Genomic DNA, 22,065 nt, shown 5'->3' with positions numbered 1-22,065 from the left:
CCTGGCAGAGCTTGAGCCCATGTCCCCTTGTCCTAGTGTTGGTTGCCTGGGAGAAGAGACCAACCCCCACCTGGCTATAACCTCCCTTCAGGTAGTTGAAGAGAGTGATGAGGTCACCTCTAAGCCTTCTCTTCTCCAGACTAAACAACCCCAGCTCCCTCAGCCTCTCCTCATAGGACTTGTGCTCAAGTCCCTTGACCAACCTGGTTGCTCTTCTCTGGACCCACTCCAGCACCTCAATATCCTTCCTGAACTGAGGAGCCTTGTTGAATTTCATAAGGTTCACTCTAGCCCGCTGTTCAAGTTTGTTGAGGTCCCTCTGGATGGCATCCTCTCCCACACAGCTTGGTGCTGTCTACAAACTTTCTGAGGGTGCACTCAATCCCAATATGTCATTGATGAAGATATTAGATAGTATTGGTCCCAGTACTGACCCTTGAGGAGCACCACTGGTTACTGGTTTCCACTTGGACATTGAGCTGTTGACTGTAACCCTTTGGATAGCAACCATGGAGTCATTTGGTAATCCATTCAATAGCCCATCCATCAAATGCTTATCTCCCCAATTTGTCAGCAAGATTGTTGTAGGGAACAATACAAAAAATCCTTCCCACGGCTTTTCCCTTAGCTAGTGATGCAATTACTGCATCATGGAAGACCACTGGATCAGTCAGGCATGATGTGCCTTATTTAATTTTCTTCTCCTTTCTCCACTTTCTATGGCAAATTTTATCATAGTTTGCTGGTAAGAAGTATGCGATTACCCACAATGGTGCCTGAAAAGCAAAACACAGTTCAAAGGACATTCTCAGGTTTTTCCTCTGTTGCTAAAGGACCCAGGCATGAAAGGATGTGAGAAGATGGCAAATGTCACATGGACGCACACATACAATCACATACACACACAGTGAAACTAATGAAATTTGCCTTTTGGCAGCTTTCCAGCCAAGGAACAACTCGTACAAAAATCACCTTTCATCTGGTGCTTTTGTTCCTTTCAAATTATGCCTCAGGTGAAAAACAGTTGGCAGAAATTGGGTGTTGTTTAGAGGGAAGGTTTAAAGGCACAGAGTAAGTTCATCTGCCACACTGCATGGGTTTTGTCAGGAGGCTTTGAGTTTGGATAGGAGGTTTGGTCAATGCCAGAAAAAAACTGAAGTAGTAACCTGACAGATTTGATCACAGCAATCTTTTTTTTCTGCATTTTTAGGTCTGATATCTTCTTCTTGTTGCTCTTAGGGGTGGGAAAGTTAGCTGTGGTGCCAGTATTTCTTTTTTTTTTTTTTTTCCTGCAAGTATGATATGACTGACAAAGTTGTTAACAACAGCATACAGGCAGGTATAATTTGGACTGACGTTGTGCCAATTCTACCTTCAGACAACCTCACTAACTCACTTTGTCAGTGACCTTCAACACACTGAAGCTCTGTGGCTTATTTTCCTGAGCAAAATTGCCAATTATAATTAATTTCCTCAAATAGATGGTAGGTTTTTTAAATTGTAAATTGCACTGATTGAGAAAAGGAAACACTCAGCTCTCTTCTACAGCTGAATACAAATGCAGAACTAAATTATTTTTTTTTCTCCTGTAGGAACTGAAGTACATATGACAACAGATAACATCAGCACACGTACAATAATATTGCTTAATTAAACAAAAAGAAGAAAAGCTTGACCCATTCCTTTTCACAAGAACTACTTCTCTTTAGCCAAAGATGGCAGGAATTTGGTTTCTCAGAAGTAATTGCATACATAGGCTGTATCATTTCACATATCTTTTGATGTAGTTCATATATGATTCCCTTTAAATGCAAAATTTAACTTGTCTTTCTGAGGTGGAATGGTAAATTGTATTATATTGACATTATATCATTCTATAATATTATATGATATCAAATGGCACATACCATGTAGTAGTCTATCATACAGGGCTTTTTATTAGTTTCTTCTAATTTCCTGCTTCTGTTGGATGCTTATAATTGAGCAATCACAGTTGTTCCTATCTGAATTTTGAGTAAAGCATGAACCCCAACTCTGAAAATATTAAACTAAAATTATGCTTGGAACATTGCAAAATGGAAAACCAAAAATGAGACATGAGTTTTTATCGATTTTGTTTGACTGAGAAAAGATTATTCTGCTAAAATGGATCTATAATGCACAAACATTTTATGCATCAAAACTAAATGATACTATCAAGCAATGGAGTTTAGGTAGATCAGATACTAGTGAGATCAGTGCTGTGTTGTTCAAGTTTGAGAGTTTAAATAATGATTCTGACCAGCTGTTTTGAGGCTAGCTTAATATAATTAATAATATATAGCGTGTATGAAGCAAAATAATCCATGTTCAGCTTTAACATTTGTGGATAAAATATCACAGCTTCATTATATTCTCAAAACTTATGCTGATGTAGATAATATGGAATGGTGCAATTTTTGTCTGTGCTTTCTGCCTTCTCATCCTTCTTCCCTAATATTTTTCTGTGAAAACATCAAAAAATGTTTCCAAGTTGATGACAGAAAGGTATTGGTAGAAATACTGTGTTTTCAAGCTCCAACTACTATGAACTGAATGTATTTTTAAAAGTTTTTTGCTAGTATGAATGCCTGAAAATCAAAATCCTCTGATGACAACTGCTTAACTCTCTTTAATGCTGCATAGGCTGACTTTGCATGCCAAAAGCCCAAACCTCACAGTAACATGAACATAAAAGAAGTTTCTGTTCTTTTCCTAATTTTTTTTTTTTCATTTAAGTCTTGATCTGTTTCATTTAATTTCCAGGATCTTAGTGAGATTGGGAAGTGGTTTTGTCATGAACTCCCACCATTTAAATCATTCTCCTAACATTTGGGTAGAATTGCACTTTGTATGAATGGTCCAATCTTAATATCTTGTCTTCAGCTGTGTTGTGTGGAAATAATGAAAAATTGGAATGCTATTTTATCTTGTTTAAAAGTATGGTTTTATGTGTTTTTTTTAGAAGTCCTGCCATCAGTATTTCCCTGAGTATCTTCTTAGAGCATAAGTTATTTGGGATTAAGGCACTAATAACATTTGGAAATGTTATATACATTTTCAGTACTGAGTTATAATAAATAAAATGTTTACATGAACTTTACATTCAAGGTTCTATCTTATTTCCTATTCATCCGTTATTCAATCCCAGAGAAAATCTTTTATGTGCACATACTATTTTAGGAATTATTAAAATAATTAAATATTTATATTTCACATTATAAAGTGCTTCATTAAATCCACTTAGATCTAGTTTTCCCAGAAATAGCTGTAGTATATTCTATTCTGTATTTTAAATTTTACCTCATTTTACTAACAATTTAGTTGTTTGATAGTCTATTTGTTTAGTTGGTTTGGTGTTGTTAATTCTACTAAGATTTAATAAATTGTTGTGTGTAGATGAAGATATCATTAATTATGTAGTAGCAAAAAAAACCCTGAAAACATGGTCATATGCTAAAAACAAAATGCTAAAAAACCCAACAATTTGCATCTCCAGTGGATGTCTCATATGGACTTCTTACTTACTTGTAGCTAACACTTTCAAGTTTTCCAATTAAAAACTAAGATGTCAGAGATCCAGTAAACGTCAGAATTAGAAGTGAATATGGTGCCAAACTATTGTATTATCTATTACAATGAAATAAAATTAGAGTCTTACATGATCCACTGACATAACAAATATAATTACTTCCTGAATTCTCTAAAAACAACTGCAAATTGAACCAGTTGTCAAATTGAAGAATTAAAATAGCTGCATCAAATAATTAGATGTGTTCTTGAAGTTGATTATTCAGTTCACAGCTTCCAGTGGTGCCTACAAATGTTCAAAGGTAGAGTTTGCACAAGCAACTTCACCAGCATTTGTTAAATGCAGAATGTGTACTTGCGTTGTTCAGTTGTCTGCCGAGAGGGTGAAACAGTTATCAGTTCACTTTTTTTTTACACATTCACATTCATTTTAAATGGTTCATGGGTAATTACTTCTCTTAAGTGTATTTGAAAGTAATCACCCTTTAGTTACAAGTAGTATTAGGTCACATCACTGAATCCTTTCTGAAAACTCTACTTAGATTACCTAGAATGTGGTTACATCTAGGCTTGGAAATTTTGATTAATAATAAATGATGAATTGTACCTTCTAATTTAGAAGTCATATACATTATTAGAAACTTAATTGTAGTATACTCATCATCCTAACAAACTTATGCCACTCGGCAGCTAATTGCACTCAACCCATATCTTACACCCTCTGACTTGACAGTGCAGTATTAATATTTTTCTGGACAAACTTTACAGTGGGATTTACATATCCTACCAGAATATGCCCAAGAATATGGACAAGCTCTGGCTTCTTATGCACTTCCCTATGCACTGGCAGAGCATGGGAAACTGAGAATTCCTGAGGTAAGCACTGCTCAGCAACCACTGAAACATCAGTGTATTATCAACATTAATCTCATACTAAATTCAAAATGCTGCACTGTACCAGATACTATGAAGAAAATTAACTCTTTCTCAACTAAAAGCAGGACATAACTTTAAGTACAATCAAGTACACCAATTCAGCAGAGAAAGGTAAGCTATTTGAGGTCACTGCTACACTTTCATACTGATAGTGTTTTTCCTGATGCTTGCGCAGAAAAATATGTGCTTCTGTTTGAACTAATTTAACTATATGGTCGTTTGGTGGTTTAATTAGTCTTTCCCTATTGAATCAGTAAGTATTGCAGGCTTAGTCCACTCTATCAAATAAAGCAGATTCGGTTACACTGGAAGTGCAAGAAACACTCTCCTATCTGTTGGAGGTCACTGAAAGGATAGGCTTCACAATGCCCTCTTTCTTTTGAGCCATTGTAGATTGTTTTGTCAAAGCAACGTACTGTAGCCTCTAGTTGAGTTGTAACTTCCATGACAAAAACCCTTTTAAAAATTATTAGTGAATTTATGTGGCTCCCTCACTTCTATTTTCATTATTAATCTTCTTAAAAAAATAATAATAATCTTCCTACTAATAATATCAAAATAGTATGTTAAACCTTAATTCAATAGTTTTAAAAATTGTTATTCTTGGTAATTTTTATTCAAAGCAATTTTATTGGGTAAAATGTGTGCCAAAATGGATTAACACAGGATGAAAGTTAAAAGTTAAAATTTTAGAATTTTTTTCCAGGATGAATAAATACAGTCTAAATAAATGCAGTTATTTTCAGAATAAAAATTAACATTTAGATGTGTTTCTTTCAGTGACTGTAACAACTGTACCATGTAAATGCCAGTGTTTATCTTTTTTAAAAAACCTTTTTTTAACAATCTTCCTAAAATAAATGGTTCACTTTCAAAAAATAAAATATATAGGATGCTGTGAAAACTTTGACAAAAGGGAAAGAAACCTGATTTGCCCAAAGTTACATAAGTTAAGATTTTAATTTTTTACATCTTGCATGGAATAAGAGCTAATATAACTTAGCTGCTGAGTAAAGAATCGCATAATCAGAACATAGAACAGCCAGAACTTAATGTAACAACATAGCTCCTGAATAACAACTGTTGCTGCTGTTTTTTGTAAGCTCTTTTTGGTCCTAACCAGGGATCAGAATCACATATCATCTACAGAGGTAGTCTGAAGATTTTCCCTACCCTGGAAGCTGTGTGGATATTATGACTTGTTCACTGAGGTGAATCCATATCAAGATACTGGTGTGCAATAAACTTATAAGGAAAGGAGCTGCTATATCAATCAGAGATCTAATAACTCTTATTAAATAATAGTAATTATATCCACAGCATCCCTACTTTTGAAAAGTGTTTGTGTCCTTTTGTGGAAATTTATGGAAGAGTACGGTCACTCTAGGTGCCAATTCATATATTCTATTGCCCGTATTAACTTTTTGGAAGATTTAAAGTATATGAAACTGAGTGATAGACTGATTTAATGCACTAATTGTTATCCAGAAAAGCTCTTTGTGGGAAGCACATAATTTAGGGCATGGAGTAATCATTATTTCTTTCTCTATTTGGATAGAACACTGTATGGCATATTGCCATTTGTAAAATATCATCCCACTTTCGTTGTACATGGAGCAGTTAATGCACAGAGATGCCTTTTTTTTTTTTTCCTGAGAAAAAAAGGTTTGTGTAATCATGTAATTTAAAACTATAGGCAACAGAGAGTACACAGTTGAGGTAATATAAGAATTCCATATTTTTTATGAAATCCCTTTTGCAATCTCAGAATTTTTCTTTTTCAATAGATTTTTGTATTAGTTCTCTAAAACTATTTTTAAAAGATTGTGAAACAGCATTTTCTTTTTAGTTTAATCCTTGCTAATGCATGGAACACAAAACCCTGTAGGGATTTCTGCTTCATTTTCGTACAGTCCATCCTATTTTGAATATCACAGAAAACTGTCCTTTAATTCTCTTTTCTTGAAAAGAAACATTTCTTGGCTGTATAACAATATCTATGTGTTTGCTCTGGAATTCCAGCAGTTTTGTGTGCGTGTTGCATCTGGAGTAATTGAGAATGTAAATTCAATTATGTAGCATGTTTCTTAGTTAAATTGTTGCTGCTCTACAGAGCCATCAGTAGCAACCCAAAAGGTTTTGTTTTGCTGTTGTTAATGGTAATAGAATAATAGCCACTATAATCATGTGTCTTCTGCTATTCACTGATAATACAGGAATTAAACCAAAGCTGAACAAATTTCATTCAGGCAAATTTAAGTAAATTTCTGAGCTATCATCGACTTTCACATTGAAAACTACCTAGAACAGTAGGAATCTAATTCTTCATATTATTTTTAGGAGAGAGATAGAAGGCATCTAATTTATGGTAAGGACTACACTGAAATCATTGAATATAGCTGTTTACTGTAGTTATGCACACTGTTGACAGACTATAATTTCATTTTAACACTATTATGGGAAGGGAGTGCCAGAGAATTAAACTATGTTCTTTCTGGAAGCCTATTAGCCATCTAGAGGTTTTTCATGTACATATATGTGTATATATTTGCTCATATGTATACACTCACACACATCTACACACTCAGGTTGCCCTTTTTAGTAAATAGTTAAGAATTAATGGTTATTTAAATGTAGACAATATGTATATATTTTTCTTTCTCCAATGAAATAAACAGGCTTCTAAACAACAGGTATGTAAATGATAGATATATTCTTTGTGATCTTTCCTAACATAAGGGATCCACAGTCAACTTCTAAGTCAGTTTAACAAGCTGTAATTCTCAACAATCATTTTCCTTCACTTGTTTTAAATGTCAGATGTCTCATTTGATCTTTCTTCAGCTGCCAAATTAGAACTTCTTGGTGCAAATACAAAGGTAGCTGGAGAGCCTTGACCATAGGCATGAGCCAAGTACAGTGTTATGACAGCAAAACTCACACTGACAGACCCCTTTTTTTGGACATGGAATTAATTAAGGCTTGTCCCTAAGTGAGACTCAAAGTGAAGCTATCCCACCAGCTTTGGGAGAAATGCAGAAAGGAAAGTACAATTCGGCTTTCCTAATGCTCCCTCGAGACTGTAATGAACTTCTGACTTGACCCCATTGTAAAACTGTAATAGTTCTCATGGGATGGGGAAACAAGAGCTTTAGAGTTCTATTGAAATGGCTGTATAAATAAGACTTATCAGTGAGAGAATGACTATTAAATCCTGTATTGGTCTGGTTTGAGCTGGAAATTTCCAGAAGGTTAAGCATGCTCTATGTGAGACTGAGAGGTCATACAACTAATAGTGTGCTGTGTGATTTCTGAAAACTGAGCCCTTTTCCAAAACTAAATGGGGTCAAAAGGTGTACTATGTGACAGATGGAGCAATTGCATATAAAATGCAAAGAAATGGCATCAGCTTAAGCAGTAGTGGATGATTTTTTGCTGCCATTAGAGGCTTCAGAGTGAATACCGAATATGCAAGTGCTGGTAAACTGCATGCATGGGACCTGCCTGTATTACTTATATATGATACATATTATCTGAATGGAGGAAGATGTAGCATAAATTGTGAATACAGCTGGGACAACTTGCAACCCCAGAAAATCTGTGTCTGAATGAGATTTTTATTCATTATCCAAAGGAAATGTGAGCCAGAGGACATGCTTACAGCAGGGTGACTTCTTCATTTGTGATATTTATGCATGACATTGAGAATGAGTCTGGAAATACAAGGTGACTGTATATCCATAGATATATTTCAAAATTAAAAACTTTTAAAGAGAGATGTTTGCTGAATTAATGTTTGCAACTGCATTGCTCATAGATCTTAAGGAGGAAAAAAGTAGCTCATATGAAGGCCTACTTCTTCATTGAGATCATGCTGACTGGCACCATTTTCAAAGTGGGTCATATATGTCTGAGTTATTCTGTATCTGTACTATCATGATATGTATATAGATATATAGATAAATACACACACACACACACATATGAAAAAAGAAGCAGTTTCTGGCAGGCAAAAATCCTTCACAAATGAGGTTTGACAGAGTTCAGCAAGGCATGGCACCCTGCTTTTTTCACTCAGCAGTGAATGGAATTGTAGGACAAATGAAAAGAGGTCACCTGGCCTTTAATATACATGTTTTGAAGGCACGTATTTTTCTAGTTGTCATTAACAGTAAGACCTTTTTCTAAAGCAGGAACCATTTATACAAATGTATTCTTCAGGAGAGCTGTGATATCTGCCACGTACGAAATATATGTGGTTATATAGTTCCTAGGCTTGACTGTTTGGAAATTTTTTTTTTTTTTTTCCCTTCGGTATTTTTCAGTGTCATGAAAATTGAAACACAAACCTGGTAAACCAAGAACTCCACTTAAACACTAGGTTGGTCAGTAGAGAATTCTTGGGGAATTCAGTCTTAAGTGCACAAGTTAACCCCTGCTATCTGCCCTGCTCCCTGCTCTACTGCTGATTCCTGGGTTCCTGTTAAAATTTACTGTCTGTGTTTCATGTGGAATGAATAAGTAAACATTTCTTAGACTGGAGAAGGGTCAAATCCTATAATACAGTGATATTTGCTTGGTGTATGGGAACCCAAGGCTAAAATTGTTCCTCCTCTGATTTGGGATAAGGGGCATATGTGATGTTGGGAAAAAAATTGCCCCAACCCTGAACACTCCCTAAAGAAGCCCCAAAGCAGACAGAACTGTTGATCTGTGAGACAAGCAGTTGTTGCAGCAGAGAATTCTTCTGAACCATGAGAAATTCTGAGTTACATTCCCATTCACTCCCCTAGATTAATACCCAGAGGTGCAACCTTAAGCTAACCATAGAGGCATAGCAAGTCTTTTTTTGTTCTTATGACAGGGATTATTATCTTCTTACAGAAGTTTCAGGACAAATAAATTGGCATTTTTAATAAGAAACACAACATGGTTGCAAAATTCAAATTTTTGCTCTCTGTATGAGGTACTGTGTTTCTGGAATCTTATGCTTTTGAAAGATGCCTATAATTTTTCCAAACAATGCTCCTGAGTATCTCACATGGTTTTGGAGTTCCTGAAATAATTCCAACAATAGCACTTCTGTTCTTCTCAGGCAGTTTCAATACCAAACCAAGTTTTCATTACCCACATGGCTTGTATCAGCAATAGTGTGGCCAGCAGGACAGAGATAGTAGTCATCCCTCCACACTTGGCACTGGTGAGGCCACACCTCAAATCCTGTGTTCAGTTTTGGGCCCCTCACTTCCAGAAGAACGTTGAGGTGCTGGAGAGTGTCCAAGGAAGGGCAACAAAGCTGGTGAAGGGTCTGAAGCACAAATCTGATGAGGAGCTGCTGAGGGAGCTGGGATTGTTTAGCCTGGGAAAAAGGAGGCTCAGGGGAGACCTTATCCATCTCTACAACCCCCTGAAAGGAGTCTGTCACAAGATGGGGGTCAGTCTCTTTTTCCAAGATAGAAGGGATAGGGTGAGAGGAAATGACCTCAAGTTTCACCATGGCAGATTTGGATGGGATATTAGGAAAAATTTCTTAATAGAAAGGATGGTCTGGTATTGGAACAGTCTGGCCAAGGAAGTGGATAAGTCACCATCCGTGGAGGTATTTAAAAGACATGTAGCTGTGGCACTTAGAGGCACAGTTGGACTTGATGATCTTGTGTTTTCCAGGCTTAATGATTATATGATTCTATGGCTACTACCCACAGCATGAAAAAAATCCAGAGTGGTAGGAGCACAGAAACTCAGTTTGAGAATGCACTGAGTAATCCATTTTATCAGGTGTCAAAATAAATATAAAACCTTCTCAAACCCAAGAATTTAGTTATAGAAGTGCATTACAGTTGGCAATAGACAAATAAAAGATTTTTTTCACAATACATAGGAGAAACAACATTACAATTTACTTTGTAATTAAATAAAAGTTATATTAAGTTGTCCTGTAAGTTGTTTACTCCATGATATATTCAAGCTTAAAAAAAAAAAAAAAGTTTCAAATATTGCAGATAACCTTAAGTCACTTACCTTATTTTGTGATATTTGTGTATCATCACGTCTACTAGCATGGTGTGATGATGACATTTTCTAAGTTCTCATTATACTTTTTTTGTTCTTTCAGAAGTACACTGAACTAGAGTCACTTCAGGAAGTACATTAGAGAGAAAATCCTTGCAATATGATACTGATTTGTGTACTGAAGATTTGGAGGGGAGTTAGTACCCAAACTAAAATGTTTTGGGACACAGCTACTTCTTTCACTCAAAAATACTTGAAATATGGATTACAGTCCTAATAATTAAACATACAGCTTTTTTCTACAGGATTACATTGATTTTGATAGTTTTTAATTCATAGGAATGTTATGAGGAAGTTGATTTTATATTTGGCATATGATAATATTTTTTTTTTAATCAAACAATTAGAAGAATATCTCCCTGAAGGAACTAAGATCAAAATGTATGTGCTTTCAAACTTGTGTTTAGATGTATTTAATGGCTATGAATAATTATTTCTAATTATATTTTATATGAATAAAAGTAGTTTAAGGGCAATCTATGGATGGAATACTTAGTTTACTTAATTACAAAATTATTTTATTTTGGTAACACCTGAGGAAGTATTCAACCTTCTGTGGGCTGTAACTGCTTTGGAACATTATTTAATAAAAGGATAAAACTTGGATGGTGACTGAGATTTAGAGCCTATATCCAACAGTTCTGAAAGTAATTATAGTTTAAAGAACACCTATCTTTCATTGACAGTGATATTTTGCATATTTAATTATGTATGAAGTTATATAATTAATGCACTTGTTTACTGCATACACAGTATCTTGTGTACAACTGTATTGAAGATGCAGACTATGTGGAGACAGAGTATTAGTCACTGCTTTTCACACTGTGACTCACTAATCATTATCACTGCCTATATAGTGGCAGTATTTCCAGAAAATGCCTATAGAAAACCTGTGTTCTTTCTGTATCAAGAAGACCAACAAACCAGTACACAGAACCCAAAACTGTAATTACTAACAAATCTTAAGTACTTCAGTAACAACTAACGACATTCTGACTTATGGACTCATGGACTAAGCTTTAGTTGTACTCTTGAAATCTGAGGGATATATATATATAGTTAAATAGTAGAATTTAAATAGTAGAATAAAAGGCAGTAATAAAACAATTATTTTAGCTAAATATGGTGTATCTGACATATTTAGACTTCATACATAAGTAATTAAAGTATTCTGTTCTTTATCAGTACTTAAAAACACACTTAAAAATTAAGGCAATTCAAGAAAAAAATGGTTAGAGTGGTGACTTAGACCATTTTATTTCTTTTGTAGCCATATATAATTTCTAAGCTAAATTATAAATTGAGCTTCCTATTCATGTTTCACTCATCAAGTAACCATTTACATTACAGAGAACTACTTGCTACAGAAGTAAGTGTAGTAGAATGTTGGGTGCAAGGATAGCTTGGTATCTTTCTTTTTTTATTAGTTAGAAGAAAGAAGCATTGCCCAGTGAGAGGGATGGTGAAAACTATTTTTATTTCCTCTTCCTCCCATGAGAACAGGCTATGACATGTATGAACAGAAGTGCTTATGTGTGTGAGTGCCTGTATGTGTGTCTGTGCGTCTGTATGTGTGTGTGTGCATGTATGCACCTCAAAAATACTTTAAGAAAACATACTGAATACAAATTAAAATATATTATTTACTAAATCTTTTAATAAGTAAGGACAAATTCTTTATCATGGTAAGTAACTGCTTTCAGTTGATTTCTAGTTTTTTCAAAGAACATGAAATATTGTATAGCATGAACCAAGGCTGGTTTTGGACCGATTTCAAGTCCCAGTTTCATGTCTGAGATAAACTCAACTTTGCTTCACTCTTGTTTACAATCTGTTGTTTTAAATATCTTTTTGCTTGTATAAGAAACAAAATTGAATTTTAAGGAGGTCTTTATGGTTTGTCTGTGTAAGACTCAATGATAATTTTATTTGCATTGGTTCCATGAAAAATTCAGATTGTGGCTAATTAATAAATCTTAATGAGGATGAATAAAATATTAAGTCATTGAAGATGGTAACTGAAGGAATTATTTCTTCAAGGTTATGGAACAGAGTAAAACAAATTGCAATTCTTATGTAAAAAAATTATTTGGTGATTTTTTAATATACTTTTTTGGTTTATATTCTTTTTTAATAGCACGTTAATTTTGTTTTTTGCAGAAATCACTTTTAACTGAAGTACTGCATTGTCACAGAATATGATACATTTTTTCAAATATTTTCAATTTGTTCTTCTTGACATTTTATGTTTATGTGCACTTTGCATCTTTTTGTTTTTCAATTTCAAATGTAACAGATTTTGACATTTTTGTTACATTTTTTTGTACTATTGGTTTTTAATTTTTGAGAACCTGCTGGTTTTGAATTCTCTTTTTTCCCTTTATTCTCCTCCTCACTATGATCCCAGGAGCCAACACAAAGAAAAGCGCAGATGATATAACCAGTAATGATCGTGGTGAAGATGAAGGTATTTTTTGTTTTTTCAAAGCCTGACCCTGATGCATGAACATAAACTTTTCAATTTTTGTTATAATAATAATAATAATTATTGTTATTGTTATTGCTGTTATTTCAACATGATTTTTAGTCCCTCATTTGCAGAAGCTCACCTCAGTGTGCTTCTTTGTTTTCTTCTTTAGAATTTACTTTCATTATTTTTCTTTTTAAAATCGAAATTAGCATATAGATGACTGCAGCTCCTCTGTGACATAGGTGTAAAGTTTATTCCTAAATATGTGTGAAGTGAGTAACCTAAGTGTTATTTAAAACCACATACTTTTCCCCCTCTATTCTTTCTTAGGTTGGGAAAATGGAATTTAAAAACATGCATGTGGTCTTTTCCCTCCTACACGTTTTGTAAATTCACTTGTTTGAAATTCATGAAAAAACTCACATAAATCCTTCCTTTCACTTTCACTGTTTCCCCAGTGCACATGCTGTACATTGATGCAGTTGAATTGTGCTTTGTCTTTGCTATTTTTATTTACTTATTTATTTCTTTTTTCTCACAGGATGTGGTTTTTTTCAGGACACAAAAATAAAGGAAGCTGTTGATGTTGCTTTATTGTTTTTTTCCTGTAATCAGCTAGCCTCTGAGACACATTCGTTCTGACTCTGACCACATTCCCACTGAAATCAGTAACAATCATTTTCATTGACTTCTTTCAAAGTTGGATTGGATTCCCTGAAAGGAAATGTTAAAAGTTCACAGTGAAGTACCCCAGAAAAGTTTTAGAAGGAAATACTTTTTTTCCCTGCCTTGACACAGTAAATCTATTTAAAATGAACCAAAATAGAAAGAAGTCATGAAATCTTCCTCTATTCTCACCCTTCCTTTTCATTGAAGTTACATTGACAGTTTATTTTACTTCATATATATATACCAAATTAGGGGAAAAAAAATAAATTAAATGAGAAAATAACAACTCTGGGTTTGAAGCAATGTGTTTCTAAATCTTCTCATGCTTGGACAATCCAAGGTGTTATTCCATGTCTTTTTTTCCTGTTTTCTTCTATCTGACATCAGCTCAAATAACTTCAAAACATATATCCTCTCTGTTTCCTTATAATCCTACATACTGCAGTGAGGATACTATCACCTCTTTTCCAGGGAGTTCAGCTTGATTTTAGCAACTCTATCCACATAGAAAATACCGTAATAAAAAGCTCAGATCTTTGATTCACACTGGTTGCCTTCTACTGTACCACCTTCATTGCTGAATTACACCGTTTATTATAACACAAAAATGCTGTGCAGAGTACTTTAAAATGACTCTGTTATTTTCTGATTATCACCTTCCTGTTTCTGTGCAACCTGTGCTTTTTTCAGATGATGGTATTATCATTTCTATACCAAATTCTGAAGTTAGTTTTAAAGCAAAGGAAATAACAAGCAAAATCAAAATTCCTAAAAAAACCTAAAGATAAGTATTAGATTATGAACACATTATTCAAACTTCTTTAGAAAATGTTAGAGTTTCATGATTAACAAGGGTATTCATTTCAGATCTAAGCACATAAAGTATGGAGCTAATTTCCTTTATGCTGAAGCTAATGATATTCCTGTTGAAGGGGAAGAGGAAGCCTACAATTGACTTTAGCAGCGAAAGGTTCAACTCTGAGATATAACTATGTAATAAGGAAGGATTACATACAACAAGTCATACCATGAGACTCGGGTGGGGAGAGAAGGGATAAGTAATTCAGTAACACAAGTAATTGCATTAAATGAGGGCTTGGTTGTGCCTTTGGAGAAGAAGAACTTTTACGTACTTTGCTGAGAAAAAGAAAAATACAGCCACTAGAATACATCTCATTGCTTTATATGGTCTATTTAATGGCTGCATTACTTTTGTAGTCACAGGAATTAAAAAGACCTTATCACAAAAACTTTTGTTCTGTTGGTCAAGTGCAATGTCTAAAATACAACAAGGAGCCTGGACATAGGTTCCTGCACCCAGCTGGAAATTTTTGATATTTAAGGTAGTGCAAACACATGAGTAAAAAACAACTGGGACATAGGAATTTGATCAGTCAAAATTTCCCTTTAAATATGCTCAAATTAGTGGCACATATACAAAACATTAAATATCTGGTACCTGATTGCTGATTGCATTTTTTGTGCCTTTAAGTATTTCATAATAAACCTGGGGGGAAGAAAGAGTTTTGGAAGCTTTTCAAACCCAAGTCCTTATCTTCTAGATATTTAGCTCAGCTTTTTCGTTGTCCATTTCCCTTCTCCACTCTTCAGTATATGCCTATCTTACCCAAAAGAGAACACTGCTTTTCCGTTTGTTTTTTTTTTCCCCAATCCTGATTGAATAATCAGAGATTCTGATTTTTTTTGTATGTTTTGCTGTATACTTGAAAGAAGTGCTCTGATTCCATGCAGATACACTGAATTATTTGCAAAATGTTTGCATACTCAATGGCAGCTTGCTAAATTGCTCTCTACTTTATAAAGGAGCTTAGCCCTTGTTCCCACTGTTATTGTAGAGAACATCAGTTCCTAATCTAAGTGTCCTGAATCATCTCTGGCATCAGAAGCCATTTATCTGGTCCTAAAGATACTCCTAATCATTGATTAGTGCTTTCTTTTAAGAATAAAGACCCAGCTGCTTACCTGTTTGAAAGTAGTCAGGAATAGTTTGCACATAAAAAAGATCAGCGATACCATTAATTCACGGATTTTCACTGAAGTTTAGTTACCATGACAAGGAAAAGTACTACACAAAAGTCATAGTCTGATTTAAATTCAAAAAAAATCTGGGCCATGAATTCACATAAATCCTCTCTGTTAACTCCTAGGCTGTTTGAAAGAAGGAACAGTCCAATATGTTTCCTTCTATCAGAACTATTTGATTTTGTGATATTATCTTTTACTGAACTATTGGGAATATAGTTTCAACAGTTATGTCCCAGTGAGGAATGGCAAAGTATGGATCGTTACCGTAATTTCATTATTGGATGCCCAGATATTTCTAAATTGGCATATACTTGAATCAGAATATTCTCAAAAAGGGAAGATTATTCCATAATTTGATTTTTCTTTTTAGACTTTGAGACGTTTACATTCAAATTAAATTTCTTGCAATTTTGAAGGCATTTCAAGTGTTCTGAGAACACTTCAGAGGAAATAATATTTGAAATTTCAAATTATAAATAATAGGCTTGTAGGATGATCCTGAACTGCATAAGCTAGCTGATTAAAATACTGGTCATGACATTGAAACCACAGGAAATATTTAAGACTATTTTTAGCATTGTTATAAATTGCTAATACCATTTTCCTTATGTTTTTATTACTTTATTGTGTTTTCCTTACTTGAACTTTTTCAGACATTCATGATCAGAACAGCAAGAAACCTGTTATGGTCTACATCCATGGTGGATCTTACATGGAGGGTACTGGCAATATGATTGATGGCAGCATTCTCGCAAGTTATGGAAATGTCATTGTTATCACTATCAATTACAGGCTGGGGGTTTTAGGTAAGTGATTCTTTTCTTCATAGAAATGTTTGCATAGAAATATTTGATTGTTGAATTTTTCTATTGATCAATCAAAGGCCCTTGGGTCAGTTTCAGTTTAAAAGAAGACCATTCTTGCTGACGGATTCTGAATTCTGTCCAATATTTTATGAAAACTGGGCTAGACTACATTCTTTTTGACAGCTGCCTTCACCTTAGACAGAAATGACTGGAAATGTGTAATGTTTTGAGAACTGGTATCTTTTTCTTATTAATATCATCCAGATTCTGTGTAAAAAAAAAAAAAAGGAAGAAAATTAATCAACAGTGAGTACTCATCAGTTTCAAAACAGTAGGCAATGATAGGAAGAGAGAAAATGTTACTATATAACTTCATTTATTATTTTTTTGTGCAAGGTAGTACAGGAGAGAAAGGCTATATACCCTGATGCAATTTATGTTGCAAGTAATAGGTAATCGAAGGGTTTCCAGGAGTGCTGGGAAATTATCTTCCTAAATATAAGGAACTCCATAATTATTAATTATAATATTGAGAGAAATTAATACTTCTGTCTTTCAAACAGAAAAAAATAGCTGCATCTTCTTGACATAAATATTCTGCTGTCACCATTAGACTGAATAACAAAATAACCTTAGATCTAAGTGTCCTTAGATCAAATGACAATCGATCAAAAATCTTTTCTGCCTTCTCTAATTCCAATTTCTGCATGTTAGCATGTACCAAACTTTTGTCTACATTAGGGTTTATTTATCTATTGAAATTCTACATTTACATAGAAAAATTTTAAAAAAAATTGCAGATAAAACCAGACATTAGATATATTTTTAATCTTAATGAAAAAGCTTATGGTTTGTATGGAATAGCATATAGACTGCTCAAATGCTCATATTTCTGGTATTTTAGATACACAAGGTAAGATATAGTAATCTAGTTTGTGTGGCTTTTAGAAGGATTTTTGATCTTGTGTTTCTTAATAGCAAAGCTGATCTATATTCTTGTCATGTACTGTTTTGGAACACAGAGAACTTCTTTTGCTGAGTTGTCTGTTCATGTCCTTAATGCATTTAAGAACTTTATAGTTCAACAGAGTACTGAGATTTTTTTCTTGTCTCTGATTTTGACTCTTCTTCAAATACAAAAGAGCAGCTTTTTTCAATGATGGAAACAGATTTAAATATAAAGCCACAATTATAATGAGATATTTTGGTATATTTATGCATGTAATCTTAGTTCTCAGAGAAAATAAAAAAAGATAAAAAAGTAAGAACTCAAGACACAAAAAAAATAATTGCTGCTTTTGTTGTTGTTGTCAAACAAAGTGTATACTCAGGAACTTGGTAGTAGTTATTTATCTGCAAAAAAGGTTATTTAATGGATCTCTTAAAAGGTTTTCTCTTGGTTTCTTAAAACTAACATTGTTGAAGGATACAAATGATTATAAGTGGTTTAAAATGTTTCATTGTCCAGCTGTCTCATGTAAATATAAAGGAAAAGGTGTAATATTTGCATTGGTGAACTGCTATTTTATGTACTTATATTGAAAACAAAATAATAGAAAGAATCAGAATGCTATATTTTTTTGTATTGTGGTATTCAGGAAAAAAAGGCAAAATACAGAGGCATTCATATGAGAAACTGAAATATAATAATCGCCAGGATTTTAAATGGATTAGGAAAAATACAGTGCTATATTTGGCATTAAATATTGCTTCTCAGCAGTGCCAAATGTAACTTTCAAGATTGTGGAATTTATTCTTTATTACAAAGGTCTATGTTTGACTTAGAAAAATGAAGGTATTCAGAATATGTGGATAGCACTTAAAAAAACAGAGGAATTATGTTTTATGAGCATATTTAGGCTTTCTCTTCCTGCGTGAAATGTAAATGGGATCACTGAGAACTCCCTAGATTCTGCCTAGCCATTGGAAGATGGTAGGTGAATTGCATGTATTTTTGACTTGTTTCAAAGATAAAAGAAAAAGAAAAACACAATTTTCCTCAGATAAACAACGATGTACAAAACAAATAGGACTATTCATAAGACTTAAAAAAAGTGGTATAATTATTATGACAGAGAGTTTGAAGATTAACAGTATTTGTATCCTTTTATTCTAGTCTGGATTATTGAAGGTTATATTTCCATAGATCTTGTGTGTTTCAATTGCATTTGATTTGTAAGTTTATACGTGAGATCAAATTCAAACCTGTTGTTAATGACAGAGATGTATAATTCTATCACTATTATCTCATCCTGTGATGAAGGAATAGGCACTGAATTGATCAAATGCATATCTCTAGGAAAATTATCACTTGAATGGATGTGAATTCTGAATGGTATACTCTCCATAAATGTTAGTTCTGTTCTTGAGGCACATTAAATTATTTTTCTTTCAGTCAATATGTGTCATTAACAGCGGTAGATAAAAAAAAATTAGGACTGCATAGATAATCACTGGATGATGTTAGACAGGCAAATTACAGAAGCATAGAATGTTTTGGATTGGAAGGGATCTCCCAAGACGATTTAGTCCAACGCCATAGGAAGGGACATTTGTTACTACATCAGGTCGCTCAAAACTCCAACCTGACCTTGAGCACTTCCAATGATGGAGCATCCACAGCTTCTCTGGGCAACCTGTTCCAGTGTCTCCCACCTGCGTCACAAAAGATTTCTTTTGTCCCTTGTCCTGCCACTGTAAACCTTGGTTAAAAGTCTCTCCATCTTTCTTATATATATATATATTATTTTCACTAGTTCTCCTCTCTTATTTATTGCCAGGAGTACATCTTCCTTTTCTGAGCAACATACTGTTCTGAGTACCATGGGCTGTAGAAACCCTTCTTGTCATTCTTCATATTCCTCACCAAATTCAGCTCCAACTATGCCCTAGTTTTTCTGATCCCATCCCTACACACCTGGACCGCATCTTTATCTTCTTCTTAGGATATAGAAAATACAGACATCCTAGTCAGTAAAAAAGCTTGCTTTTTTTTTTTTTTCCCCCTTTTTTATGTAGCTGTAACATGGTGACATCCAGGGTTATAAAACATTTTAACTGAATTATAGAGACAAATATCTTTATCTCAATCTTTTCTTCTTGCATCTGGCTAAAATATAGCTCTTTAGATTTTGCACTGAACAATGTTTATCTGTAATTCCAGCATACTGCCCCTCTTAGAAGACTGCAGAGCTGCTCTGGGAATAATTTCCTCATCTCTCTCTCTCTGTTCAAGTAGCACCATGACAAAACAGCAGACAGCTGTACTGAAGGCTTTTGAACCTTTAAATTATCCACCTCTTTCCTTTGAATTAAGTACTTCCAGAATTTTCTGAGATTTCTAGATCCACAAGAATGCATGCAGCAATAATCTGGGTTGTTGTTATTTAGAAGGCTTTATTTTCCCTTTAAGTTGGCATTTAGCAAAATGCATTCCACAGGTAAGCTCCTTTTGGGACAATAAATTAGAAATATTTAGCTTTTTCTTCTACTTAGTCTAGTGGTCACTATTAAAAAAGTGGATTGCTGCAGTGCTGTGTTTAATTAGTTGTGCACTTCAAGGTTTGTGAGGATCCTACCTCTGCCCAGCTGAGCAGTTTTTGTTCCTACTCATACCTCACCACAATGGGGACTGAAGATTCTGCTGGAACTAGAGGAAATTGTTAAATTGTCCCAGTGCAAGGCAGTGCTCCTGTATCTTGAAAAATTCAATTCTCTAACACACAGAAGTTTAAATCCAACTGTCTCACCACCCCATACCACATGATTTGAGCACTGTGTATGGTGACAGTATTTTTTTATAAGTTATTCAACAGTTGAGTTGAATTTTCAAAATTCCCAAGATATTTAGAGAGTTATTTTACAGAAGTAATAAAAAGTCATCAGAGTGGTTGGATTAGGCAAAACAGGTATCCTAATTCAAAGTAGGTTCTAATATTATAAAAAGTGGGATGTTTTGAATGATGTGGCTCAGTCTAGATACTGCTCAATTCCTCTTAAGTATTTGCATTCTTATTCTTCATGGACATGCTTTAAGAAGTAACAACATCTTACCACCATAGATATAAACACTGTTTTAGTACCTTTTTCAGGATTATGTTGGCAGGAAAAATACAAAAGAGGAATACAAAATACAAAAGAGGAAACTTCTACTGCAGTAAAATGAGACACACTCAGAGTTCAAAATTGCAAAAATTGACTTAGCATTTTCGAGACCCCTGCAATTTAACATTTTCTTCCTCTTACAATTCCAAATCATGTAGATAAGGATAGACTATCTCTCATTTATCTTTCTTTTTGGCAATAAGTTCCCATTTTAAGTACTCTGTCTGCAAAGGCTGGACGTCCTTTTAGCAGAAATTACATACACATGCAATTATAGCTCTCTATAAGTAACCATATTAGTTGCTGCAATATAAATCAAGAGTTCAATTTACAAGGAGGTTCCAAATTTCAAGTTACTGAGAATCCCAGCTTTTTTTGTTTCACTGAGTACCTGGTTTGCAAATTAAAACACTGAAACAGTTTATGTTTTTAATGAACTGCTTATGATTTGACTGACCATTATAGTTCCTTTCCAACTGAGCTACATTCAGGTCTATTCTATTCTATTCTATTCTATTCTATTCTATTCTATTCTATTCTATTCTATTCTATTCTATTCTATTCTATTCTATTCTATTCTATTCTATTCATCAGTAATCAAATCAGGCAAGCAGTATATGACCTCATGAGCCAGATTTTTTGATTTTGGCAGTGTACAATACAATACGTTGAATTTCATCTTCAATAGTCTAATTGTTGTATGGAATTACTTTGCATTTTAAATTTTGATATGTAGGTATCCATTCCCTTTATGCCTCTGGACAGCTCTTCTCTACCTCCACTAGATTTCCACAGGAAACTTAGAGATGATCTGGTAGTAAAGGCCAGAATAATACAACATGGGAATGACCCAGGAGTTGGAGTGTGCTAAGTAAACCACAGTTCCATGCTTACACAAGAAAGGAGGTTTATTTAAGTTCATTAGGCTTATTATGACTATTTACATTGTTGAAGCCAATACAAACTTCTCTCCAACGTCTCACCTCTCTCTAAGCTTCATGCAGCTTTTCTGGTGAGTTTTGTCCCTGGCCTGTCTTCTTAGCTGGCTAATAATTGTGTTAGCCAATGTCAGTTTACATAGCTGACTTTCTAGTTTGGTTTAACTCCTAATTTCCCAGAAATGACACCTGTTACTCCCATTGCTATCAACATGTTTTTCTAGACATTGGAATTATGATCTTTGATGATTAAATCTATTTTTTTTTATAAATCCTATATTTTTCTCTTATTTTAAATCTGTTATTAAGTCACAGAACTCGTATTTGTGCAAATACACCTCATAAACTCTAACCGTATCCCACTGGATTTGGACTGTCATGTCACTACATCTTCCATTTCAAGCATCAGAAGCAATGTGTGCATTCATAGAGTTTCTAAAATCAGGTATATTCTTTTTATTTAGTGAGCATATGG

At 34.1% G+C, this 22,065-nt stretch overlaps 1 protein-coding gene across 1 annotated transcript in view; it reads left to right on the top strand.

The window, feature by feature from the left end:
* LOC114069597 (neuroligin-4, X-linked-like) overlaps window positions 1-16,548 on the top strand; it is a gene marked incomplete at its 3' end in the record, with an annotated part of 103,580 nt that extends 87,032 nt beyond the window's left edge. Inside the window, exons 4-5 of the mRNA XM_027906494.1 lie at window positions 12,965-13,024; window positions 16,396-16,548. Coding sequence (XP_027762295.1) covers window positions 12,965-13,024; window positions 16,396-16,548 — 213 coding nt within the window. The remainder of the gene's footprint in view (window positions 1-12,964; window positions 13,025-16,395) is intronic.
* Window positions 16,549-22,065: the final 5,517 nt, after the last annotated feature.

This window comes from Empidonax traillii, unplaced genomic scaffold (genome assembly GCF_003031625.1).
Source record: "Empidonax traillii isolate 1590-97213 ecotype Southwest subspecies unplaced genomic scaffold, ASM303162v1 scaffold1303:size248775, whole genome shotgun sequence".
NCBI classification, from domain to species: domain Eukaryota; kingdom Metazoa; phylum Chordata; class Aves; order Passeriformes; family Tyrannidae; genus Empidonax; species Empidonax traillii.
The sequence above is the reverse complement of the archived record's forward strand: the minus strand, read 5'-3'. Positions and strand labels throughout refer to the sequence as shown.